The sequence below is a fragment of the Chiloscyllium plagiosum genome, chromosome 9 (assembly GCF_004010195.1).
Source record: "Chiloscyllium plagiosum isolate BGI_BamShark_2017 chromosome 9, ASM401019v2, whole genome shotgun sequence".
Taxonomy (NCBI): domain Eukaryota; kingdom Metazoa; phylum Chordata; class Chondrichthyes; order Orectolobiformes; family Hemiscylliidae; genus Chiloscyllium; species Chiloscyllium plagiosum.
In genome coordinates, this window is record NC_057718.1 from 62,835,571 (window position 1) to 62,863,400 (window position 27,830).

General features: G+C 40.4%; 1 protein-coding gene across 5 annotated transcripts in view; it reads right to left on the bottom strand.

Annotated features, from left to right (window-relative positions):
• The window catches only part of usp34 (ubiquitin specific peptidase 34), a 371,687-nt gene that overhangs the window by 148,445 nt on the left and 195,412 nt on the right, over positions 1–27,830 (bottom strand). For all 5 annotated transcript variants that reach the window (XM_043696074.1, XM_043696076.1, XM_043696075.1 and 2 more), the window contains 6 exons: positions 20,632–20,718; positions 17,422–17,622; positions 17,227–17,309; positions 16,376–16,416; positions 15,208–15,332; positions 14,915–15,067 (listed from right to left, as the gene is read on the bottom strand). In XM_043696074.1, the coding sequence (XP_043552009.1) occupies positions 14,915–15,067; positions 15,208–15,332; positions 16,376–16,416; positions 17,227–17,309; positions 17,422–17,622; positions 20,632–20,718 (690 nt within the window). The remainder of the gene's footprint in view (positions 1–14,914; positions 15,068–15,207; positions 15,333–16,375; positions 16,417–17,226; positions 17,310–17,421; positions 17,623–20,631; positions 20,719–27,830) is intronic.

The following is a 27,830-nucleotide window of genomic DNA, read 5'->3' on the forward strand; positions in this document are numbered from 1 at the left end:
TTCAATATAATCATGGCTGCTTGAACACTTAAATGCCTTTTACCCACACTATCCCATAACCCTGAACATCAACAGTAATCAGAAATCTTATCAATCTCGACCTTAAATGTACTCAATGATTGAGCTTCCACTGCCGTCTGGTGTAGATAATTTAAAAGATACTTAACCCTTGAAGCAAAAATATTTCTCCTAACCTGGTCCTCAGTGATATTTCCATTATTTATAAATTGTGCTGCTGGTTTTAGATTCCTTAGGCATAGAAAACATCTTAATATATCTACACTCTCTATTCCTTTCATTATTCTGTAAGCTTCAATACGATCACCTCACATTCTTCTAAATCAGAGCGAGTACAAGCCTAGCTTGTCCAATCTTTCTTCCTTCGACATCCCATGATTCGAGGAACAAATCTGAACATTTGAAACAGGTAGGCGACACACAGTAGGCAAACTAACCAAGCTCCTCTACAACTCAAGAAAGACTTAATTTATCCTGTACTCTTAATTCTCTTGCAATACAGGCACATTCCAAGTACCTTCCAGATGGCTTCCTGCATCTACATTTAAACCTTCAGTGGCCTGCTGTGAAGGGCAGCCAGGCCTCTTTGTGCATTTGCACTTTCCATTTTCTTACATTTAAGAAATACTCTGAACATCTCTTATTTCTCGCATATAACTTCACATATTTTCACACTGCATCTCATAAACCATGTTCTCACAGAATCAATAAGTTGGTCAAAATCCTCATGAAACCTCTTCATATCTTTCTAACAACAGTGTCCTGCTGAGCTTTGTATCACCTGCAACTTTAAAAATATTACATTTGGTCCTCGCATCCAAATCATTGATATACATTGTGAACAGCTGGAACCAACTTTTGATCCTTGCAGCATCCACCAGTCACAGCCTGCCAATATGACAATGACCTGTTTATCCTTGCTGTTTTCTGTCTATTAGCCAATCCTTAATCCATGCCAGCCCATGCACTCTTATCCCATATTATTTAATTTTGTTAACCAACTTCCTATGGTAGGGGAATTGGGACCTTATCAGAAGCATTTGGAAAATCCAAGTATACTATCATCCATCAATCATTTATCAATTTTGTTATCATCCTCAGAAAAACTCCAAAAAGCTTGTCAAACAATTTCCTATTCCTTAATCCATGCTTATACTGCCCAACTAGATTGTTATTATCCCAATGTATATTTATCATATAATAGGTTCTAGGATTTTCCCTGCTACTGATGGATAGCTAATAGGTCTGTAGTGTCTTGTTTTCTCTCTCATTCCCTTCTTAAATAGTTGGGTGATGTTTACTTGTTTTCAATCTGCAGAATCAGTCCAGGCACTATGGAATTTTGGAAGATGACGACCAACCTATCTACTTCTTCAACATTCTGGGATGTTCAGCAGCATTAATTTCTCCAGAACTATCATCTTAAAATACTAATTTCCTTTGAATCCTCACATCCTCTGTAGCTGCTTGGATCTCAAATTCTGGGAGATTTCTTGCATCTTCATCGGGTGGAAACAGACACAAAGCACAGTCACTCCTCATTATTCGCGAGGGTTCCGTTCCTGAGAAGTCCCACGGATGAAGAAAAGCAGACCACATCGAAAATAGGTTAAAATGATTAAACAATATGACAGGAATGTCATAGTTTGCTTATGAATGTTGATTTTTGTTGTTACTTATTTTTTGGTGCGGATAGGCACATTTGTGATTTTGCAGATAGAGGATTTACTGTAACTTCATAGCTTTTCAGACAAATCTCTATAACACGTTATAAATTCTCCCGACTCTGCCTGTAAATGACCTACAATCACCCTAGCTAAATGTTTCTACTTTACATATACAAGTAGCTCCCGGGTTGTGAATGAGTTTCATTCTGGAGCCAATTCAGGGGTCAATTTGTACGCAGTTGGAACACAATGCAGGACAAAGTAAAGCAGCTGTTCATAAGTTCAGGAAACGACTGTATATCATGGCTTTAAAATTACACCCATTCACGGGATTGCATTCATAAGGATGATGTTTTGTTTAAATCGGGTGTCTATAAGTCATGTACCCCCTGAATAGATGGCATTCAGATTATTCTCCCTTTCCTTAACAGTTTCTTGATCCTCCTTTGTTGTAATATAAAAACTTCCCAAGCTTCAGAATTACTATAATTTCTGGCAACTTTATATGCCTTTTCTTTTGATCTCACACAATCCTTAATTGCAACCGTCAGCCACAGCTGACTGACCCTTTTTGGGTTTTTGTACCTTGAAGTAATGTATAGTTGCTGCTAAGCCATGTAATAGTATTGAACGACTATCCAATACCTTTGTATAGAGATGCCTTTTAACATACTTAGCCCAATCCATTTCAGCCGATCTGATACTCATACCTTGATAATTTCCCTCATTCAAATTTAAACTCTTGCTTCAGAATGAACCCACTCACTTTCAGAAATAATGTAAAACTTTATCATTGTGGTCACTCATTCTTAAAAGTTTCTTTTGCAACAAGATTGTTAATGAGCACTGTTTTATTACATATACTAGATCAAAAATAGTGTGTCCACTAGATGAATCCTCAACATACTGCTCTAGAAAACAATCCCCAAGACATTCCCAAAACTTGCCCTTCACAGTTTGAGTGCTCAGTTGGCTTACCATGTATATATGCAGATTGAGGGTACTCTTGATCATTGTGTTGCCCATGCTACATACTTCTCTCATCTCCTGATTAATACATACCCCACACTACCAGTAATATTTGGTGACCCATAAATAAATCTAGAAAACATCTTCTGCCTCTTGCAGTTTCTTACTTTCACCCGACACTGATTCCACACATTAAGGGATGATCTCAGATTAGTAGGAAAATGTACTGATCCCATCCCTTACTATCAATGCAATTCCACCTCTGTTTCTTGTTTGTCTATCCAAGCATATTCAGTTCCCAATCCTAGCCACCCTGCAGCCATGCTTCTGTGATGGCAATTACAGCATATCCATGTTCCTCTATTTGTGCCTTTGGACGAATCTACCTTGTTGCGAATACATTCAGACAGAGAATGTCCTTACACTTTGTCTTTTAGAAATAATTCTGTGCTCAAAACATACATGTTGCTCAGCTTTGTTTTTAGTCTCCCGAGCTAGTTTTCTAATTCCTGCTACCAACTTGACTTCTTTCCTATATGGTTTACCCCTCAGGTTCTCATCCTCAACAAGCTAGTTTAAATCCACCCTGCAGCACTAACAAAACTCCCTCCTAAATTAGTTTTCCAGCCACGTGTTTATTTAATCAATTATCCTGTTCACTAGCCTGCAGCACCGAGCATAATCCTGAGATTACTGCATTTGGAGTCTTGCTTTTCAATTTTGTTATGTATGTGTGTTAAGTATAGAGAACGGTCACTGAGTTGATCACATTACATAATGATGATGTCATTAGCCATTCTCATCTAATCTTGCTGCTTGTAAAATGAACATCTCCTTAATAAAGCTTCTACTGTTTAACACTCAGCCTCCTAGTCCTGGAAATGTAATACGAACAAAACTGGTAATGAGACGGGACTGCTTAAAAATCCAGGACCACTGGACTCAAAACATTAACTCGGTTTTAACTCCACAGATACTGCCAGATCTGCTGAGTTTCTCCAACAATTTCTGTTTTTGTTTGTTTTAGATCTCTGGCATCCACTGTTCTTTATTTTTAATGTATTTGTTGGACTAGCTGAAGGTCAGCTTTTCAGTAACATTGACTTTAGCCAAGCCTATTTCTTGATAAAATGTAGATCCTGAGTCACAGAAATACTTTGTGATTGTAACACATAAAAGGAGATTCAAATACAAGAGACTTCCATTTGGAATCAGACCTACACCTATGTTATTTCACCATGCCTTGGATCAGCTTTTAAGTAAAGAGTCCAATGCTAACTAGCCAATATTTCAGTCACAACATCTCCACAATTTGAATACCACTTTACAGAGACTTGAAAATTCAGTCCGAAGAATTTTTTAACGTGAATTTTTAAAAAAATCTTTCATCGAACATAGGCCATATCATTGACACCAAGGGGCTACACAAGTCCCCTTCAAAAACAAAAGCCACAGCTGAGGCACCAACACCTAAAATGTAAATCACGTGTATTTTGGGGCTTGCTAGGAAATCTTGAAATCATTCTCAAGCCTTCATAACTGATTACAGCAAAACAAAAATTGGAAACAGAAAGATTCACGTGAAAGAGCTTTTATACAGGCCAAAAGAGGTTTTATTACAGTCAGGCATCCATTAACAAAACATTTTAAAATAGTCTGTCTTCCACAGCTGCTCACAGACTCTCTTCGCTGCTGAACTCTCAAATTAAAGAACACTTTTCTTCTCAAAGGGAACGTAGTCTGCTTTTCAATTCCCTATTATTCTGCCCAACTTCATAACAGACAGAAACATTAATGGAAGATTCACAAATAGCTCTGCCAAATAAAGGCTGGATATACCGGAGGACAGAACAGTGATGAGAGGATCTGAGGAAGACAGTACCCTTAGTGGAGAATACCACGACTGTGCAAGCATTCACTTCAAGCATTCAGTCATCTCAGGAAAAGGCAATAACAGATAATAGTCCGAATACACTTAAAACAGCAGAGGTTAAACCCAACAAAAAAAAAGATGTCTGAACTGCGCCATCAGCCACACAGGAATCTATTTCCTCCAGAATGTCTTACCTACTAACTGTTGCCTATATGACTGTAAATATAGTGAATGTTTTTGTTGGAGGAATCTTCAAAAAGATTTTAATGATGACATCATTGACTATTAGCATAACCTTGCTGCCTGCAGTGAACACCTCTTCAATAAAGCTCTTGCTGATTGCACTTGCCCCCCTCCACCACCAAGAAGGATGTCCTGCAATTGCTGAGTGACGTAGTTGACCCTGGTATCAAGGGGACAAACACACCATCCTGGAATCAGGTTTAATACTGCAAAAGCACACTGATCCCTTAATTGTAGAATCCAGCATTACTGTCCTCCTTTCCCTGCACTCCCACAACTGAGACACACTTGGTACCATGGATTTGTGACTGGCTGCAATCTCCTTGGGGAATTTCACTAATTTCCAAAATGGAATACAGATTATCAAGCATGATAGGTTTAGGGACTTCACCACCACTTACCTGATTGTCACACATTTCCTCTCTGCCTGTATGCATCTAATCTGCAGTGTGACCACCTCCACAAACGTAGACACACAACAGAGACACTACTCCCTCCTCAAGTTCCAAAATCCAGAGCTCAGGCTTGTCCAGCTGCGGATGCATTCATGGGGGATACAGCGTATGAAGCAGTTTTCTCTCAAAGTTCCCTTTATATAGAAATGTGCCAGCTATGTCCATAGGATTTTAACACAGAGTAGACCTCAAAATGACACTGAACATTTGAATTATAAATTGCATAAAGAGAAAATGTATGTAATTAGAAACAAAATTGGTTCATTATTATTTTGCAATGTGTATCATATTTCATTAAATTTCTGTAATGTGATGCTATGTCATAAACAAGAAGCACAGCAAGCCAAATTAATGGGAATTCTCGAAGAGCAAAATTAAGGTAAAACTTTCTGAACTTTTCTCCCCATACATAAATTCCTTTACACAACAGCACTAATGGCTGAGATGTAAAGTAACACGTGCTAGACAGCAAATCCTTCTCTTCAGAAAATACTACTTTCCCTTACCATACCCATGATTAAATCTGCTTCTAACATAAGTTCAGGTAGAGAATTCTACACACTATACAAAAAAAAAGTCATGCTGCTGTTGCTTTGTTTAGCAATCACCTTGAATTGGTGCCCTACGGTTTTCAATTCTTAAACTAAGGACAGTTTCTCCCCATCTACTCTGCCCAGACCCTCATGATTTAGCATACTAATCAAAATTTCCTTTTGAGAACATTGAGAGAACAGACCCATTATTCTCCACTCTATTTACATGACTAAAGTTCCTCAAAGCCTTGAGCCATTCTCACAAATCTTTTCTACACCTTCTCTAGCCTATATCTTTCCTCTAGCATAAAAAAACTGAACAACTGCAGAGGTAACCAAGGTTTTGGGAAAGCCCAGTAAAAACCTTTCTTGAAACTAAAAAAAATCCATCAATATAGTTTGCTGTGAATCAGCTAACCTCCTATGAATCTTTCAGTTCACAAGTTTTAACTTTGCTCATTTGTCTGTTGTATGGGACTTCATCAACTGCCTTGGAAGTACAAGCATACATCTATCTCCTTATCTCTTCAAAACTCCATCAAGTTAATTAAATGCTGTTTACCCTTAACAAATCCCACACTGGTTTTCCTTAATTAATGTCACACTCGCCCAAGTAACTGTTAATTTTATTCTTGTATTCATGTAAAAAGCTTCTTCAACCATTGTTAAATTGGAACATGTTTACATTGGTCCTGAAGAAGGGCTTATGCCCGAAACGTCGATTCTCCTGTTCCCTGGATGCTGCCTGACCTGCTGCGCTTTTCCAGCAACACATTTCCAGCTCTGATCTCCAGCATCTGCAGACCTCACTTTCTTCACGTTTACATTGTCCAAAGGAATAACCCTGACCATTACGTTGCTTGTCACTTAAATAAATTACTTTGATTCCATGGTAACATTTCTGTTCAGAGCCTGCTCCAGTGTTCCAATGAAGTGTAACACAAATTGGAAAATGACATCTTATTTTCTGCTTGGATCATTTAGTTTCTCAGCACTGAATTTGACAACTTCACACTATGACCTGTCCTTCATTTTTATTACATCCCACCTTCCTCTGGCTGTCTTGTTTGCCCCTTGCCTTTGCTTTCAGTAGCGTGGATGCATTTTCTCTTTTTCACAAATTAATTTATACCTAATTTATCTTTCTCTGCCCCCAGTTACCACAATTAACAGTCCCCTTATATTTCATTCTGGGCATTTTATAATTTGTTTTCACTCATTCCTCCTCCTCCTCTGTCAGCAGCATAAACATACCATTTTCCAGTCCCTTTTAGTTCTGAAGAAGAATCAGATCAGACACAAGTGTTAACTGTTCCTCTCTCCACAGATGTTGCCAAACCTGCTGTACTTCTCAAACACTTTATTTTTACTTTAAATTGGCTGTCATGTAATTGCTGGGATTATCCTTATGCCTTCTTTTGAACAAAGGTTGACTGCAATTCTCCAGTCTTCTGGATCAATTGTAACCCTACCTCTGAACCAGAAGGTCCACATTCAACTCCCACCAGCTCAATAGATGTCGTAACACAACTGAACAGGGTTGATTAAAAATAACTTCAATGATCACCGTAAGTGCTCCATTACTGACATATGATCTACTTGGCCTAACTCAGTTCGAAGAACTAGGACCAGCAATACCTCCTTTCCCATCGGACTGAAAGGAACTGATGTGCAAAGTTCTTCTGAACATATTCTATGAATTCCTGCCCTTTATAATTTTAACACAGTACATATTCAGATAATTAAAGAAACCATTATAACTACTCTAAAATTCTTCTAGCTCTCCTCAATTTCCTTGCACATGTATTCCTCCACGTTTCCTTCTACTTGGTGCATAACAGAATAAACCAAACAATGAAAAGGTATTTCCAGTGATTCTTAAATCTAGTTAAACAAATTCTATCCTTGACCCATCTATAACAGTAGTTGAGAGTGTGGTGCTGGAAAGCACAGCAGGTCAGGTAGCATCCGAGGAGCAGGAGGAATCAATGGTTTGGGCATAAGCCCTTCATTCCTGATGAAGGGCTAAAGCCTAAAACATCGATTCTCCTGCTCCTTGGATGCTGCCTGACCTGCTGTGCTTTTCCAGCACCACACTCAACTCTGATCTCAAGCAGCTGCAGTCCTCACTTTCTCCCATCCACAACAGTAATTGTAATTTAGACATTATTATACCCTGTTTATCTCCAATCCCATATCTTACTATTTTCTAGACTGGTGTTATCTACCTCTTTGAACACCTTGGTGTTGTTCTCTAATATTGCCTCCTGGTTCCTCCACCCCTGGCAAGTTAGTTTAAAACCAACTCAATAGCACTAGCAAATCAGCCCATAAGGAAACGTGTCCCTGTTCTGTTAGGTACAACTCATCAAGCCTGTACATGTCCCATCTTGTCCAAAACTACTCCCAATTTCAAAGAATCGAGAGACGAGCTTTCTCGCTACACATTCAGCAGCTCTATCCTCCAATTTGTATACTCACTTGCATGCATTACAGAGTGTCCTCACTTAAAGCTGTGATTTTCTGGAATGCAATCTTGATTTTAAGTGAAAAGACTAACTATAGCATTGATTACCACAAGAATCACTGTCAAAACTGGAATTAAGATCTGTAGGCCTTCCTTCGCAGAGAAAAAAAATAACATTGTACCTACACACTAAGTTGTAATGCAGTGCTTTAAATAACTACACTTCTAAATGAAATAATACGTAAAACAAAATAACTTGCTAAGAAAACTGGTATAAAAGAAAAGTGCAAGCTTTTATTCTCAACGCCACCTGTAGTGGACCCTCCAACTGTGAACTGGGGGGTGCTGGCGTTCATGCTGGGTGAGTTCTTAGCTCAGTGAGCTGCCTGCTGGGGTCAGCCCTTGGCTTAGTTGCAGTTGTCTTCTGAATAGGGTTGTCTTTGTGCACATGGGCATAGGTAAGAGGTACAGAGCATCCCTTCTTTCTGGCTGATACCATTTCAGGAATCTACCTGAGCCACTGCTTGATGAGGCTCTTCCTATGACTGACTGAAAATCCCGATGAAGTTCAGCAGCTCTCCTGCTTTGCTCTGTTGCCTATGGACTGAATTCTACCACAATGGCAGTGCTATTTCAGCCACAACCTAAGGGGAAGATTGGCTTTAAAACTAGGCCTAGATCTTATTTAACTGTGCAACAGAAGTAACGAGTCTTTCACACTCAATTATAATATTTAACGGGTATGACACTACCCTACTTTGAATGCAGTATTTTGAAAGTAATGCATTTTTGTGCTAAGAAGAAAAGCTGAAATAACTCCACAAAGGCTGGTATTTTCTCACCAAGCCATCTTTTATTTACATGCGCGTAATATATGACACTGACCCAGCTAGCTCAGAGCCAGCTCCGAGAGTGAACAAAGCCCCTGACACTCTTGTTTATATCTCTGTCAGTTAAAGTTCCCTAATTAAGACTGTTAGCCTGGGCCAATCTAGGAACTCATACCGTAGGAGGTACACCTGCCTGACCTCGTTACAATCACTATATCCCTCCCTCTCAAAGTCCTATGATGTGGGCCCGTCCTTTTTCTTGTAGCTTCTCTGGAGGCTTTGTCGCACCAAATCTGTTCTTCCGACTCTGCCTGAATACTGTGGACCGTAGCCTGCCTCTTGCACTCTGAACATCTCGGCCGAAATTCATCTTCTTCAGGCGGTAACAGCGATGTTGGGGCTGCAACATCTGCCGTGTCCATCGCGCCCTCACAGGTTTCTTCAAAACTAGGCGGAGGGGTAGAACCCATGGATTCTGACAGGCAGTCATTTTCTAATTGAAAAATGTTGAACCAATCAAGGTGAATCTTTCTCAACCAATTTTGCCCCATCAGAGTTGGGCCCGAGCCTTTTACCACAGTCAGTGGTAACTGAACCAGCTGCTTCTAGTAAGAGGCCAGAGGCAAACGTGTACTCTTAATTTGTAGGGGTTGTCCAGTATGGATTCTCAGCCTGGCCGAGATTGTACACAAACTCAAAGTTGGAGTCCAGAGCGAATTTTGTTAAAGACCAGTTCTGCAATCACTGATACAGTCGGACTGGTATCAACCTCCACAAGAACTGGGTGATCACTTAACCATTATTTTGATCGATTCGGATTTGGATTTTGCTGAGCAATTTAACTGTTCCAAACCAGCTGGAGGTAAACTTTCCAGCTTGTACACTCTCCTGGATACTGGCTTATGACTTCTCTTACTCAATTCAGATCAAGTGGGACTCTTCTGTTGTCTAAACTACAATTGCCTGCCAGCCCAGATCGTCAAGGAATTTTAACTGTTTAGCTGAGGCTTGGCTTAGTTTTGTGATTTTGCTATGGGCTGATCTGGAGTCCCTCTGTTCAGGATATGCCCTGAGTGAGGCTATGCAATTATCTTCACTCAAGTAATGCTCCCTAAGCTCAGTTAGTCTGGCAAGCGTGTCCACTTCAGTTGGAAGACCCTGTAACTCATAAGTTCCACTTGCCACATTTTCTAATGACAAAGCCAGCTGTAATGTCTGTTTCAAGTCCAGTAAAGCTTCAGCTAGTAGGCACTTTTGCATGGTCACATCATTAATCCCACTCTCGTTACCAGTGAAATAACTCCACATAAGGCTGGTATTCAGTCATCAAATCACCCTGTATTTATATGTGCACAATACATGACAATAACGCAGCTAGCTCAGAGCCAGTTCCTAGACTGAACAAAACTCCTGTCACTCTATTTATATCTGTTAGCCAGGGCTCCCTGAGTGGACCAGTTTAACAGCCCCAATCAGAGAACTCACATTCTATGAAAGCAACCACCCCAACACACACAAACGAAGTTGCATCAAGACACTATTCAAAAGGGCCACAACACACTGCAGCACACCAGAACTGCAAAAAGAGGAAGAGGAACACCTGTACAATGTATTCACCAAAAACGGATACCCGCGCAATTTCATCAACAGATGCCTAAGAGAAAGACAACGGAACGAGGACATGCCGCAACCCAAAGGACTAGCCACACTACCATACATCAAGAACATCTCTGAAATGCTATCCTTAGTAGCCACACACGTAGACGACAATCAACATGAATTTGACTGGGACAACACTACCATTATAGGGCAAGCGAAACAAAGAACAGCCAGGGAATTCCTAGAAGCATGGCACTCATCCACAAACTCCATCAACAAACACATCGACCTGGACCCAATATACCGGCCACTACAGCGGACAGCTGAAACTGACAACCGGAAGCGGCAGGGACAGGCCACTATAAATGCCGGAGGAAACACCACAGAAGCGCTTCACAGGAGGCTCCCAAGCACTGAGGATGTCACCTCGACAGGGGACGAAACGTTTGCAACAAAAATTTCCAACTCGGCGAACAGAACCACAACAACGAGCACCCGAGCTACAAATCTTCACCCAAACTTTGATCACATTTTATGGAGGTCCACCTGGCTGACTTTGCTCCAATCACTACAAAAGCCAACTATCAAATGGAGGCAGGCAAGAGAACAAAGGTCATTTTGGCATTATTGGCAGCTGTCGATGAACATTGGCTGAGAGGGTTAAGACAAGTGATTGACATAGCAAAGACTGCCAACCTTCAAAATATAAATATGGGTGGGTGGGGAGAGAGGAAGACATAGGTCCAGGGAAAAGGAACATTAACTTCTTGGGAGAAGACCAAGAGCTTCTCCAACCAGCCCAAGGGAAGAACAAAGATTGCACAACGTCAGGGACTTCGACTACTTCAAAATCGGAGTCCCAACTGCTCCATCTTATAGGATTTTGTGATCAGTGAAATGCTTGCACCTGTCATGGTCATGAACTTTCTTTGTCTAATTGACTAAATGTATCATATCAAGGCTGTTGTTCTCTAACAAAATGCAAAAAAACAGAAAATTGCGACAAATGTTTGACTACCTATGATACAACTGTGATCATGAACCTCTAAAATCATATCACATCACAGGGAGAGAGTTTACACAAAAATAATGTCAAACAAGTCAGATATGTAATGTACTGCACGAAACATTGCCACAGTGAATCTCATTATGCTCAACAAGATTTACAATTCTCATAGTTTGCTAATGCTGAAGCCAAACCATGCCAAACGGGGGACTTTTAATTTGGATACCTTCTGCTGGGAGCAGTCGGGAAATTAATACCTTTGAGATCCTGCTAGCGAGTTTCCTCATTAGCTGCTTAACTCTGACCACTGGACCTTTATCTGTGTTTATGGTACCAATGTGGACAACAACACTAAATGTGCATCCTGACACTTTCACAATGCTTTGCAATGTTGTCACTCAGTTATATCTTTGACCCTGGGACCAGGGAGGCACCAGATCATTGTTGATTCATATCTGCAACAGAGACACTTGTCTGTTCTCCTAACTATATAGTCCCCAATCATGACTGCTGTTCCAGTCTTCCACATGCTCCCCTATATAGCTGAACCAACCGTGGAGCCATGGACATAGGCTAATACTCCATAGATGAACCATAATTTTCACCAGTATTCTCAACTGAACATTGATTGGCGTCAGATGCACAGGGGACTCTTGCATTATTTGTCACAATCTTTCTTGTTCTTTCCAGTGGGGGATTGGAGATCAGTAAGGGAAAATTAACAAAGTTAGGAACAGCAGTTGGACAATCGATAAAAGTTGAAGGAGTGAAATTATTGTGAGGGAGTACAAAGGAACAAGGGATAGATCAAGTAGGCTGGGACTGCTTTAGTGTTAAGGGTTTAGATGGAGAGGAATTTGTTAAGTCTGTACAGGAAAATTCTCTGATTCAGTATGTGGATGTACCTACGAGAGAAGGTGCAAAACTTGACCTACTCTTGGGGAATAAGCAAGACAGGTGGCTGAGGTGTCAGTGGGGGAGCACTTTGGGGCCAGCGACCATAATTCCATTAAATTTAAAATAGTGATGGAAAAGGGTAGACCAGATCTAAAAGTTGAAGTTCTAAATTGGAGAAAGGCTAATTTTGATGGTATTAGGCAAGAACTTTCAAAAGCTGACTGGGGGCAGATGTTTGCAGGTAAAGGGACGGCTAGAAAATGGCAAGCCTTTGGAAATGAGATAATGAGAATCCGGAGAAAGTAAATTCCTGTTAGGGTGAAAGGAAAGGCTGGTAGGTATAGGGAATGCAGGATGACTGAAGATATTGAGGGTTTGGTGAAGAAAAAGAAGCAAGCATATGTCAGGTATAGACAGGATAGATTGAGTGAATCCTTAGAAGAGTATAAAGGCAGTAGGAGTATACTTAAGAGGGAAATCAGGAGGGCAAAAAGGGGACACGAGATAGCTTTGGCAAATAGAATTAAGGAGGATCCAAAAGGGTTTTACAAATACATTAAGATCAAAAGAGTAACTAGGGAGAGAATAGGACCTCTCAAAGATCAGCAAGGCGGGCTTTGTGTGGAGCTGCAGAAAATGGGGGAGATACTAAACGAGTATTTCACATCAATATTTACTGTGGAAAAGGATATGGAAGATATAGAACGTAGGGAAATAGATGGTGACACCTTGCCCAGATTACAGAGGAGAAAGTGCTGGATGTCTTGAAACGCATAAATCCCCAGGACCTGATCAGGTGTACCCGAGAACTCTGTGGGAAGCTAGAGAAGTGATTGTTGGGCCTCTTGCTGAGATACTTGCATCATCGATAGTCACAGGTGAAGTGCCGGAAGACTGGAGGTTGGCTAATGTGGTGCCACTGTTTAAGAAAGGTGGTAAGGACAAGCCAGGGAATTATAGATCAGTGACATCGGTGGTGGGCAAGTATTTGGAGGGAATCCTGAGGGATAGGATGTACATGTATTTGGAAAGGCAAGGACGGATTCGGGATAGCCAACATGGCTTTGTGCATGGGAAATCATGTCTCACAAACTTGATTGAGTTTTTTGAAGAAGTAACAAAGAGGATTAATGAGGGCAGAGTGATAGATGTGATCTATATGGGCTTCAGTAAGGCATTCGACAAGGTTCTCCATGGGAGACTGATTAGCAAGGTTAGATCTCACGGAAACAGGGAGAACTAGCCATCTGGGGACAGAACTGACTCAAAAGGTAGAAGACAGAGGGTGGTGGTGGGAGGGTAGTTTTTCTGACTGGAGGCCTGTGACCAGTGGAGTGCCACAAGGATTGGTGCTGTGCCCTCTACTTTTTGTTATTTACATAAATGACTTGGATGTCAGCAGGTAGATAGGATAGTGAAGAAGGCGTTTGGTATGCTTTCCTTTATTGGTCAGAGTATTGAGTACAGGAGTTGGGAGGTCATGTTGCGGCTGTACAGGACATTGGTTAGGCCACTGTTGGAATATTGCATGCAATTCTGGTCTCCTTCCTATCGGAAAGATGTTGTGAATCTTGAAAGGGTTCAGAAAAGTTTTACAAGGATGTTGCCAGGGTTGGAGGATTTGAGCTATAGGGAGAGGCTGAACAGGCTGGGGCTGTTTTCCCTGGAGTGTCGGAGGCTGAGGGGTGATCTTATAGAGATTTACAAAATTACGAGGGGCATGGATAGGATAAATAGATAAAATCTTTTCCCTGGGGTGGGGGAGTCCAGAACTAGAGGACATAGGTTTAGGGTGAGTTGGGAAAGATATAAGAGAGACCTAAGGGGCAACTTTTTCACACAGAGGGTGGTACGTGTTTGGAATGAGCTGCCAGCGGACATGGAGGCGGCTGGTACAATTGCAACATTTAAGAGGCATTTGGATGGGTTAATGAATAGGAAGGGTTTGGAGGGATATGGGCCAGGTGCTGGCAAGTGGGACTAGACTGGGTTGGGATGTCTGGTTGGCATGGACGGGTTGGATCGAAGGGTCTGTTTCCATGCTGTACATCTCTATGACTCTAAGTGATGGAAAGGCACTTGATTACTGGATACTCAACTCCATTTAGCAGTCAAATTTGTCAAAGCCCACACAAAGCTGACCTGCATAAAATTGAAAATGGAAGTAAAATTTAAGGGGGTTGGATTCATATTTGAGATTTTGAAAAACCATCCCTACCAACTCAAGCACACCTATTTCTGAGAGTTAAATTCACTCTCGACATCACTGATAAGACAATGAGCACCAAAAGAATTAAATAATATGTAAGCATTTCATTATTGGTCAGCATCCTGCAAGTGATTAAAACAATTCTTACTCTGACTGGCTTCAAAGCTTGGGCATCAGGAAGAAACTTAAGTAACGTTGATGCAGCTAGTAAAAGGAAAGACCGATTTATCGATTCTCCACCATCCAAACCAGACAGGCACAACTTATATAATCCGTTGCAAGCTTCATGTCGAACTGAAGTCTAGAACAAAGAGAAGTCAATTATTGATAAAATACCTTACGTTTAATATTAAAGAAACTACCAGTTTATACAAGCAACTAGAAAAATCTATTACAACTAATAATTAGGTATTATAGCATATGTATGAGGTTTAGCCTTACCTCTGGTACAAGAAGAGTTAATTTTTTCAACCATTCATGTAGATGTTCACTGTCTGCAAGGCTGGATTTGACCAGTGAACAACAGTGAGCCCAACTCACTAATAGCCACATAGCATAATGAGTAACTGAAATGTGAAATAAGAAACTGGTTAATATGACAGACGTGCACTTCTTTATTATTGGGATTAAGTTAGCTCGATTGGCTGGATGGCTGGTTTGCAATGCAGAATGATGCCAATAGAATGGGTTCAATTTCCACACCGATTGAAGTTACGAATTCGCTTTCTCAGCCTCTTCCCTCACCTGAGATGTGGTGACCACCACCAACTGTCTCTCTAATGAGAGCGGCACAGTGGTTCAGTGCTTAGCACTGCTGCCTCATAAGTGTCAGGGAGCAGAGTTAGATTTCAGCCTCAGGTGACTGTCTGTGTACAGTTTACATGTTTTCCCCATATCCGCATGGGTTTCCACTGGGTGCTCCAGTTTCCTCCCACAGACATGCAGGTTAGGTGGACTGGCCATGCTAAATGTGGGATTACTGGAAACGGTAGGACTTCTGTGGTCTGGTAAGACTATAGCAACTTTGTCTTTAAATCACATTAGTGTTTTTTTTCTTTATATAACCAGTTATAAACTTTGCTCAACCCCAGCTGACCGTTAAATGTCTCATTTGCAGTTAGTAAAATACAAATAATGCTGCATTAAAAAAAACAAAGAACTGTAAATGTTGAAGATCTCAAACAAAAACAGAAGTTGCTGGAGGAACCTAGCAGGTCTGGCAGCATCTGTGGAGAAAAAGCAGAGTTTAGGGTCACTAAACTTGAAATGTTAACTCTGTTTTCTCTCCATAGATGCTGCAAGACCTACCGAATTCCTCAGGCAATTTCTGTTTTAACATCAATTGTATTTCAATTGTTTGTGATGTCAATGACAGAAGATTTAAATGTTTCCTTTATGATGCCTGCACATTTATCTCAGCAAACTATTAAAAAATTAACTATTGCAAATAGCTTTTTTAAACAAGGAAATTTAAAATGAATAAAACAGCTTCTAACAAATTACCTTGACACGACGAAACATTATGATAAATAAATTGCAAGTAATAAACTCACAGATGTTTAAGTTTAGTAACAATGGACTATTATAAACTGATGTATAAATAACATACCCTCATGCCTGGACCGGTGATCTGACTGAGCTTTAAGCACTCTGTAATTTTAATTTAAAAAAGAACAAAAATTGATAAATAAGCTCCTTAAATTATTTGTGAAATATAATTTGTTGCAATTGTAATGGGCTAAATCTTGCTGGAGCAGGAAAATCTTGCAGCGTTTCTATTACTCAGGCCTTTCCCTACATCTTTAAGCTTCAAAGTCTTTTTTATAGAACAACTTGTTGAAGTATGAGCTAATTAACAGTACAACTGTGTCAGAGCATTTAGAACATTTAAAAATTTAAAAATCTAAAAGATTCTGTTTTACTAATGAGATTTTAAGTATAGGAAAGAAATAGGAGAAGGTTTAAAGTCAATACTAGAGGCAAATCGAAATATTAAAAAGATTGAATTGAGAGTGAGAGGGAGAGAGACACACACAAAAGGGATTTTATAAAAGGTTTAAATTATTGTTATATTTCTAATAACAATTTAATAACAGATAAAACTTTAACACTGAGATCTTTCTGGATTAGAGAAATTTCCATTTAATTAATAAATTATTAAACGGGGTGCTTCATTCTATTATGAGTTCAACATTTTGGGGCAAGTGCTTACAAGTTCAGGAAATTCTTGAATATACCAGAAAATGTGATAATTAAAAAGCAAGTTATTTGGCTTTGCATCTCATGACGTACTGCTTCATTTCCTGAACTTGCTGGCTAATTTGAAAATGATTAATTATGTATGTTACTAACGTGCTATTGTTTCTCCAGGAGGATTTAGCCCAATATTTTAGAAGTCTTTCAGGTATTCCCTTGTTGAAACAGTGCAAAAATAAATTTAAAATATTTTTTAAAAATTACCTATGAGCCAAGTTGCTATAGGTGTAAGCAACAGACATTAATCGATAAATCAAACTTGATCCATGCACCAAACCAAGAAACACCTAAAAATAAAAGGAAAAGTTGTATTTCCTCTGACACAAAGTGCAATACCATCAACTACATTTACAGATGAAGCTTGATAAAATAGCAAAATAATTAGAAAAAGGTACTAGCCTCAGTCAAACGAGGTATATGCAATCCTTTCCCATGATCTCCAGCTCCTTTTCTTGATTTACCAGGCCAAGTCCTTTTCCTATGGCTGTCAGATATACCAGACCAGGCATAGATATCGTGATAAGCCAGATCCAAGTCAACTGGATCAACTGCAAACTGGCACATTAGCTTCAGCAGACAAGCAAGGCAGTCCAGCTGCCACTGGGAATATGCAAGATAGTAACTAAATCAAACTCAATTTTTAAACACTGTTTGAAAAAATAGCATCAGTATTGGTCTTCTAAAGAAAGCAAACAGGTCAGTATAAACTTCTATTTAGAAGCGATGCACTAAACTATTACCAGTAAAAACAAAATCAACAATAAGATTTTCTCTATTACCCATGCTGAAAACATTTCATATAAATGAACATACAACTATTAGCCATAATCTGAACTTAAAGCAGTTGCAAATGATTCTGGCTTGTATCCCAACATGCTCCATTCAACACACACACAATATTTCAAAACCCAATTTAGGGGAAAGATTGAATGTAATTTTCACAACCAGTTGCAGTTTTTGACTGAATTGCTACACTGCAATCACCAATTTATGGCTCTATTTTGCCATAATCTTCTTCTAGTTTATAATTCAATTAGTGTTTAATGTCCTACAACACAAGTCTTGCTTTACTATTTTAAAACTAACACTGACAACCTTTGAGATCAAAGGGTTAGTTATGATTTAATCACAGATGTGTTAAAACACTGTCCTTTAAACTGTAGTATCAGCATTCAAATCCAGACAGGTTAACGAGCCAAAAAAAAAGTATCTTTCTGTAAATGCAAGAGTTTAACTTATTTTTGTTCACTCATGGGATGTGAGCATTGTTGGCTGACCAGCGTTTATTGCCTATCCCTAGTTGCTCGAGAAGATGGTAGTGAGCTGCCTCTTCAACTGCTGCAATTCATGTGCTGTAGGCAGACACAGCAGCATTAGGGAGGGACTTCCAGGATTTTGACCCAACCACACTGAAGAAACAGCAATATATTTTTAAGTGAGGATGGAGAGTGGCTTGCAGGGGAACTTGCGTGGGTAGTGTTCCCATGATGTGCTAGATGAAAGTGGTCATGAGTTTGGAAGATGTGTGAGGAGATTTGGTAAATCTTTGCAGTGGATGATACACATTGCTGCTGTAGTGTCAGTTGTTGGAGGGAGTGAATGTCCATGGATGTGATGCCATAAATAGACTGTTTTTGTCCTGGATGCCGTCAAGCTTCTTGAGTGCTATTGGAGCTGCACTCTTCCAGGCAAGCAGGGAGCAATCCATCACACTCCTGACTTGAGCTTTGCAGATGGTGGCCAGACTTTGGTAGTCAGGTGGTGAGTTACTTGCTGCAGGATTTTTAGCCTCTGATCTGCTTTTGTAATTGTAGTATTCATATAACTGGTCCAGTTCAGTTTCTGAACAATGATAGCCCCCAAGGTGCTGATAGCTGGGATTCAGTGATGGTAATGACATTGAATAGTATGGGGTGATGGCTCGGTTCTCTCGAGGAGTTAAGAACATTACACAATCAATACTGAACACCCCACTTGTGACCTTGTGATGGAGGGAAGGTCATTGATGAAGTAGTTCAAGATGGTTGGGCCTAGGACACTACTCCTGCAGAAAGATCCTGGAACTGAGATGACTGACCTCCAACCACAATAATCATCTTCTTTTGCACCAGGTCAGAGAAAGTGGAGAAGGCTGGCTGAATTACAACATATAAAAGGCATCCAGATGGATACATGAATTGGAAGGGTTTAAAATGGAATGGGCCAAATGGGACTAGATTAATTTAAGATATCTGATCGCATGGACTAGTTGGAACAAAGCGTCTGTTTCCAAGCTGTACAGCTCCACAACTATTACAGTTTTCTGTTTGACAGTCTTCGAACGGATCCAGGTGTTGAAGCAGGTTTCAGGGTATGACGCAATGACTATGTTACGGCATGTTACAAATTTGAAAACAGCAGAGAGTGCAAGACAGGAAGTGGATAGGATTCTGATTGAATCAAGACTAATGATTACTGTTATTTTTTGCCACATGATGACCAACCACCTAAGACAGCACTTTTCCCAGATTCCTTCCACGAAGGCTGTTCAACAGTCTGCATTTTTGCCAACAAAGCCAACACAATATGCGTACTTAGACAGTCATAAAGAAGCATCAGCAAATTTGGCCAGTACATTCCTGAGAGTTGTTCAGCTTCTACAGATGATTTTTTACCCCCCCACCCAAGTCCCTGCAGCACCTGACTTCCCTTACCCTCTATAAACATAGTATCTCTTTACTGGCTTCCCCCAAGAATGTTTAAAGAGCTGCAAGAAATAAGTCTTTGTGGATTCTGTGCCATAAGGATTGTCAGGATTCAACTGAAGGAGGTTCTCAGAACATGTATCTTATTGATGGTAAATAACCAGCTTCAAAAGTGAAATGGCTGCTGATGAATCCATCTCAATAGTGACTGGATGGCTCCCAAAAATGAGTGGAATGTAACACTATATTGACTAAAGTGAAGTTTACTTTTCTATTAGAATAACAATATTTTTAGTTATTTTAAAACATTAAGTGTAATAAATTATGAAATCTTTGACCAGTAGTTTCCTTCCCCTTGGCATCAGAATGATTCTTTTATTTTTGAATACTCATTGGCTAGGAATATCATAATATGATTAATTCAAAAATGTTTGATTTAATAAAACAACACCTTATTCTCACTATCAATAATTGAAGTAAAATATTTCAGAATTTGATTCCTTCATTAAAACCAAGAAACAGGTAAGGACAATGAAGACAAGAATAACAAAGATATTCACAAAACTACAAGTAGAACGGCAAACATATAGGAATACCACCAGCTGCAAATTGCTCTTCAAGCCACACATCTGACAAAAAAAAAATTGATCAGTGAACATACTGACTGATATGATTCAAACAAGTGGCTCACCACCACCCTTTCGGATGCAGTTAGGGATGGACAATGAATGTTCGCCTTACCAGTGGTGCTTTCACCCCACAAAGAAATGTTTTAAAATGTCAATACTACATACACACATTTTTAGTAACAAGATATTTTCATATCATTGTTTAATTCTGTTGTAGATTTACCTAACAAAAATAACCATTAATAAAAAAAATCTGTGAAAGGTACACACAATAACTAAAACATGGGGACACTTACCACAGTCCAGGATTCTTGCTCTTTGGGCTCCAGAATCCCTGACAGAAAAATTTCCAACAGTTGCTGAAGTCCGCCAGCAGCAACAAACTAAAACATGGAGAACATTACAAATTAGCTTTAGTTGATGAAAATGAGGTTTGATACTTGTACTGGAAAAATTCTGGCCATCATTTCTTCTGCAGAAAGTTCCACCTTCGCACCACTCCCATTCTTTGACAAACCTCAAATTAGAATTGGTGCTGGCATTTATTAACTGTTCTCTGTAATGTAACATGTAGCAATTGGCTCCTTTGCCCTTAAATTTGAAAGCAAATTGAAACCATACAAGAATCTACAGCATGAGCATGCCATGGGGCCCATGTGCTGGGATCTGTCTTCCACATGATCAACGTACAATTCAAATTTAAATACGTTTAAATAAATTCAAAAGCCTTGAAACACCGTACTTCCCATCTGCACCAGACATTGATTTTGTCTCAGGTTTTTATATCCATTAACACGGATATCTAATAATATCTTCTTATTTAACAGAAGAACATTTTGGCAAACAGTCTAATTTATTGATTTGGAATTTGCTAATCTCTTTGGGGGGGGGGGGGGGGTTAAACTAATTCAGCGGGGGGGGGGAACCTAAATTGTAGCTCCAGTGTACAGGAGGTGGGTGAGAGTGGTAAGGTCAGAAATGAGGTTTCAAGGTTACAAGAGTTCACTGGCAAACAGGAAGGTGGTTTGAAGTGTGTCTACTTCAACACAAGGAGCATCCGGAATAAGGTGGGTGAACTTGCAGCATAGGTTGGCTCGTGGGACTTCGATGTTGTGGTAAGTTTGGAGACATGGATAGAGCAGGAACAGGAACGGCTGTTGCAGGTTCCAGGATTTAGTGGTTTCAGTAAGAACAGACAAGATGGTAAAAGAGGAGATGGTGTGGCATTGTTAGTCAAGGCCAGTATTACAGTGACAGAAAGGACATTTGAGGACTCGTCTACTGAAGTAGTATTGGCTCAGGTCAGAAACAGGAAAGGAGAGGTCACCCTGTTGGGAGTTTCTATAAGCCTCTGGATACTTCCAGAGAATTAGAGGAAAGGATTGCAAAGATAATTCTGGATAGGAACGAGTGTAACAGGGTAGTTGTAATGGGGGACTTTAGCTTTCCAAATATTGAGTGGAAATACGATAGTTTGAGTACTTTAGAGATGTCAAGCATGGAAACAGACCCTTCAGTCTAACTCATCCATGCCGACCAGATATCCCAACCCAAACTAGTCCCACCGGCCAGCACCCGGCCCATATCCCTCCAAATCCTTCCTATTCATATACCCATCCAGATGCCTTTTAAATGTTGCAACTGTAGTAGCCTCTTCAGATGGGTCAGGTTTTGTCAAATGTGTGCAGGATGGCTTCCTGACACAGTATGTAAACAAGCCAACAAGGGGTGAGGCCACATTGGATTTGTTCTAGGTAATGAATCCAGGCATGTGTTAGATTTGGAGGTAGGTGAGCACTTTGGTGATAGTGACCACATTTCGGTTAAGTTTACTTCAGCGATGAAAAGGGATAGATATGTACTGTAGGACAAGAGTTATAGCTGGGGGGAAGGCAATTACGATGTGATTAGGCAAGAGTTAGGATGCATAGGATGGGGAAGGAAACTGCAGGGGATGGACACAATTGAAATGTGGAGCTTATTCAAGGAACAGCTACTGCGTGTCCTTGTTAAGTATGCACCTGCCAGACAGGCAGGAAGCGGTTGAGCAAGGGAGCCATGGTTTAGTAAAGAGTTGAATTTCGTGTCAAGAGGAAGGCAGCGGCGGCTTATGTTAGGGTGAAACATAAAGGCTCAGTTAGGACATGCGAGAATTACAAGTTAGCCAGGAAATACTTAAAGAGAGAGCTGAGAGAAGCCAGGAGGGGTCATGAGGAATCGTTGGCGGATAGGATCAAGGAAAATGTAAACCTTTCTATAAGTATATCAGGAATACAAAAGAAAGATGAGAGCCAATCAAGGATAGTAGTGAGAAGTTGTGCATGAGGAATCGTTGGCGGATAGGATCAAGGAAAATGTAAACCTTTCTATAAGTATATCAGGAATACAAAAGAAAGATGAGAGAAAGATTAGGGCCAATCAAGGATAGTAGTGAGAAGTTGTGTATAGAGTCCGAGGAGATAGGAGAAGCGCAAAATTAATACTTTCCATCAGTATTCACATTGGAAAAAGACAATGTTGTTGAGCAAATACTGAGATACTGGCTACTGGACTAGAAGGGATTGAGGTTCACAAGGAGGTGGTGTTAGCAATTCTGGAAAGTATGAAAATAATTAAGTCCCTTGGACTGGATGGGATTTATCCTAGGATTTTCTGGGAAGCCAAGGAGGTGATGGCAGAGTCTTTGGCTTTGATGTTTATGTCATCATTGTCTACAGGAATAGTGATAGAAGACTTGTTCAAGAAGGGGAGTAGAGACAATCCTGGTAATTATAGACCTGTGAGCCTTATTTCAGTTGTGGGTAAAATGTTGGAATAGGTGATAAGAAATAAGATTTATAATCATCTAAAGAGGAAAAGGTTGACTGGGGATAGTCAACATGGTTTTGTGAAGGGTAAGTCATGCCGCTCAAACCTTATTGAGTTCTTTGAGATAGTGACCAAACAGGTGGATGAAGGTAAAGTGGTTGATGTGGCGTATATGAATTTCACTAAAGCATTTGATAAGGTTCCCCACAATAGGCTATTGCACAAAATACAGAGGTATGGGATTGAGGGTGATTTAGCAGTTAGGATCAGAAATTAGCTTGCTGAAAGACGACAGAGGGTGGTGGTTGATGGGAAATGTTCATCCTGGAGTTCAGTTACTAGTGGTGTTCCGCAAGGATCTGTTTTGGGCCCACTGTTGTTTGTCATTTTTATAAATGACCTACATGAGGGCTTAGGAGGATAGGTTAGCAAATTTGCGGATGACAGTAAGGTCAGTGGAGTTGTAGATAGTGCCAAAGGATGTTGTGGGTTACAGAGGGACATAGATAAGCTGCAGAGCTGTGCTGAGAGCCGGCAAATGGAGTTTAATGTGGGAAAGTGTGAGGTGATTCACTTTGGAAGGAGCAACAGAAATAAAAAGAGTACTGGGTTAATGGTAAGATTCTTGGTCGTGTAGATGTGCAGAGAGATCTTGGTGTCCATGTACATAGACCCTGAAAGTTGCCTCCTAGGTCAGTAGGGTTGATAAGGAGGCATATGGTGTGTTAGCTTTTATTGGTAGAGGGATTGAGTTTCAGAGCCACGAGGATACGCTGGAGCAGTACAAAACTCTGGTGCGGCCGCACTTGGAGCACGGTGTAGGAAGGATGTGGAAGTTTTGGAAAGGATTCAGAGGAGATTCACCAGGATATTGCCTGGAATGGAGGGAAGGTCTTACGAGGAAAGGCTGAGGGACTTGAGGCTGTTTTCATTAGAGAGAAGGTTGAGAGGTGACTTAATTGAGACATATAAGTAATTAAAGGGTTAGATAGGGTGGACAGTGAGAACCGTTTTCCTCAGATGGTGATGGCTAGCATGAGGGGACATAGCTTTAAATTGAGGGGTGATAGATATATGATAGACATCAGAGGTAGTTTCTTAAAGTAGTAGGGGCATGGAACAGACTGCCTACAACAGTAGTAGACTCGCCAAATTAAAGGGCATTTAAATGGTCATTGGACAAACATATGAATGAAACTGGAATAGTGTAGGACAGAAGGGCTTCAGATTGGTTCCACAGATTGGCACAACATCAAGGGCCGAAGGGCCTGTATTACGTTGTAATGTTCTATGTTCTAAAGTATAAAACAGTAAACTGGCAAGCAATATTAAAGGACAGCAAGTGTTTCCACATATAAATAAAAAAGATTAGCTAAAGTAAATATTGTGCCATACAAGACGTGGCTCGGAAATAATTAAAAAAACCATCAAAATGGTGGAGACTTTGAACTAATTTTTGTATCAAAGCAGAAATTCCAGGAGTAAAAGGGAGAGGGTAAGAATTTAAAACAAAGAAATACCATGAAAATTAAGGGCATGAACAGCTGGTAAATCCTTCATGGCGTGTCAGAAATGGTATGTATTAAATGAAGTAGCTGCAGAGCTCAAATATCTGCCACTTCTCAGCCCATTGGCCCATCTGATCAAGATTCCGTTGTAATCTGAAGTAACCTTCTTTGCTGTCCACTACACCTCCAATTTTGGTGTCATCTGCAAACTTACTAACTGTACCTCTTATGCTCGCATCCAAATCATTTATGTAAATGACAAAAAGTAGAGGAAGTCTGGGACAGACCTTGTGCCCAAGCAGATGGCAGACGTTGAATAGCAACTGGAACCTTGTGGGGAGGCAGTCAGTTTAAGAGGGAGAAGCCAGAGTTCTGAACTGGGTTTTGGACTGTTTTCTCAATGGAGAGGAGTCTGGCTTTTGATGCAACAGCATGAAGACTTGAAAGCTCCCTGCATAACCTCCAATTATCAGCTACCGAAAGTTTCAGATAGTAGAAACAAAGTTTACAACTGACTGCCTCTGAATGCTTGATTGAGGTCTTCAGAAAAATAAACCAAGAATCATTATTGAGTCTGGAATAACACAACAGGAAAACCATTTTAGTAATCTGGCTTGATTGTTATTGTCTTTTATTTATCCTTAACGGTGTTTGTCTGTCTTGTGTGTGAATGGGGCTGGAAACAAAAATGACTGGGTAAATCATAGACAATTAGATGACGTTGTTGCTTAATTTTACTGTGCTAAAATTACTGTATCATTAATAAATTGCTAAATATTGTATTTAAGCTATAAGCTAGTGTTACAAATTGATCATTCACAGATATGGGATTGGTTATTCAAAATGCCTGGATCTTTGAAGGTTTTCATTTTAATTTTAACTGCATTGTGAATACAGAGGTAGAAAGACTGATTTGTTCTAGCTGTGTCCAAAATCGTAAAACCAGGTCAGAACAAACCAAAAGAAATCATCACCTAACCTGCTTGAACGATATGTATGCAGTTGTTTCCACAGCTGCTGAGTGAAGGTGGGAGAGGTGTTTGGGAAAAGGGACAAAAATTGCAAGATTTAATATATACATATACAATCTATAGTAACTATGTTATTTTAACTATCTAAAGAATGCCTTACAAAAATTAACTTCAGCAAGGCAATGTTATTACATGATTGCATTGTCCAATACAAAAAGTAGGAATGAAAAAGGAGCCCCTGAAAACCAAAGTATAACCCTTGAGAAGACTTCAAAAGGAGTTCTTGGGGAAAAAAAAAATTCCCAAAATGGTAGTAATTTTTCAATATTCCCTAGAGTCTGGGCCAGTTGCAGCAGATTGAAAACCAAAATTGCAGAAGTCCTATTCAAGAATGAGAGGAAAGATAAGCAGGAAGCAGTGAAGCTGATGTTTGGAATCAATTATTAAGGGAGTAGCGGCAGTTCATTTGGAAACTCCGTAATCAAAATGGTTTTAGAGTCATAGAGATGTACAGCACGGAAAGAGACCCTTCGGTCCAATTCGTCCATGCCGACCAGATATCCCAACCCAATCTAGTCCCACATGCCAGCACCCAGCCCATATCTCTCTAAACCCTTCCTATTCATATACGCATCCAAATGCCTTTAAATGCTGCAATCATACAAGCCTCCATCACTTCCTCTGGCAACTTGTTCCATACATGTACCACTCTCTGCGTGAAAACGTTGCCCCTTAGGTCTCTTTTATATCTTTCCCCTCTCACCCTAAACCTATGCCCTCCAGTTCTGGACTCCCCCACCCCAGGGGAAGAGACTTTGGGTCCTATCCAAGCCCCTCATGATCTATAACGTCACCCCTCAGCCTCCGACGCTCCAGGGAAAACAGCCCCAGCCTATCCAACCTCCCCCTACAGCTCATATTCTCCAACTCTGGCAAAATCCTTGTAAAACTTTTCTGAACTCTCTCAAGTTTCACAACATCTTTCTGATAGGAAGGAGACCAGAACTGCATGCAATATTCCAAAAGTGGCCAAACCAATGTCTTGTATAGCTGCAACATGACCTCCCAATCCCTGTACTCAATACAGGAAAGCATACAAAATGCCTTCTTCACTATCCCATCCACCTGCGACTCCACTTTCAAGGAGCTATGAACCTGCACCCCAAAGTCTCTGTATTCAGCAACACTCCCTAGGACCTTACCATTAAGTGTATAAATCCTCCTAAGATTTGCTTTCCCAAAATGCAGCACCCCACATTTATCTAAATTAAACTCCATCTGCAACTTCAGCTCATTGGCCCATCTAATCAGGATCCTGTTGTAATCTGAGGTAACCTTCTTCGCTGTCCACTACACCTCCAATTTTGGTGTCATCCACAAACTTACTAACTATGCCTCTTATGCTTAGATCAAAATCATTTATATAAATGACAAAAAGCAGTGGACCCAGTACTGATCATTGTGGTATTCCACTGGTCACAGGCCTCTAGTCTGAAAATCAACCCTCCACCATCACCCTCTGTCTTCTACATTTGAGCCAGTTCTGTATCCAGATGGCTAGTTCTCCACATATACCATGAGATCGAACCTTGCTAACCAGTCTCTCATAGAGAACCTTGTCAAACGCTTGACTGAAGTCCACATAGATCATGTCTACCGCTCTGCCCTCATTAATCCTCTTTGCTACTTAGAGGTATTGAGATGTACAGCATAGAAACAGACCCTTCGGTTCAACCCGTCCATTCCGACCAGATATCCCAACCTAATCTAGTCCCACCTGCCAGCACTTAGCCCATATCCCTCCAAACCCTTCCTATTCATATACCCATCCAAATGCCTCTTAAATGCTGAAATTGTACCAGCCTCCACCACTTCCTCTGGCAGCTCATTCCATACACGTACCACCCTCTGCGCGAAAACGTTGCCCCTTAGGTCTCTTTTATATCTTTCCCATCTCACCCTAAACCTATGCCCTCTAGTTCTGGAGCCCCCCGACCCCAGGAAAAGACTTTGCCTATTTACCCTATCCATGCTCCTCATAATTTTGTAAACCTCTATAAGGTCACCCCTCAGCCTCCGATGCTCCAGGGAAACCAGCCCCAGCCTGTTCAGCCTCTCCCTATAGCTCAAATCCTCCAACCCTGGCAACATCCTTGTAAATCTTTTCTGAACCCTTTCAAGTTTCACAACATCTTTCCGATAGGAAGG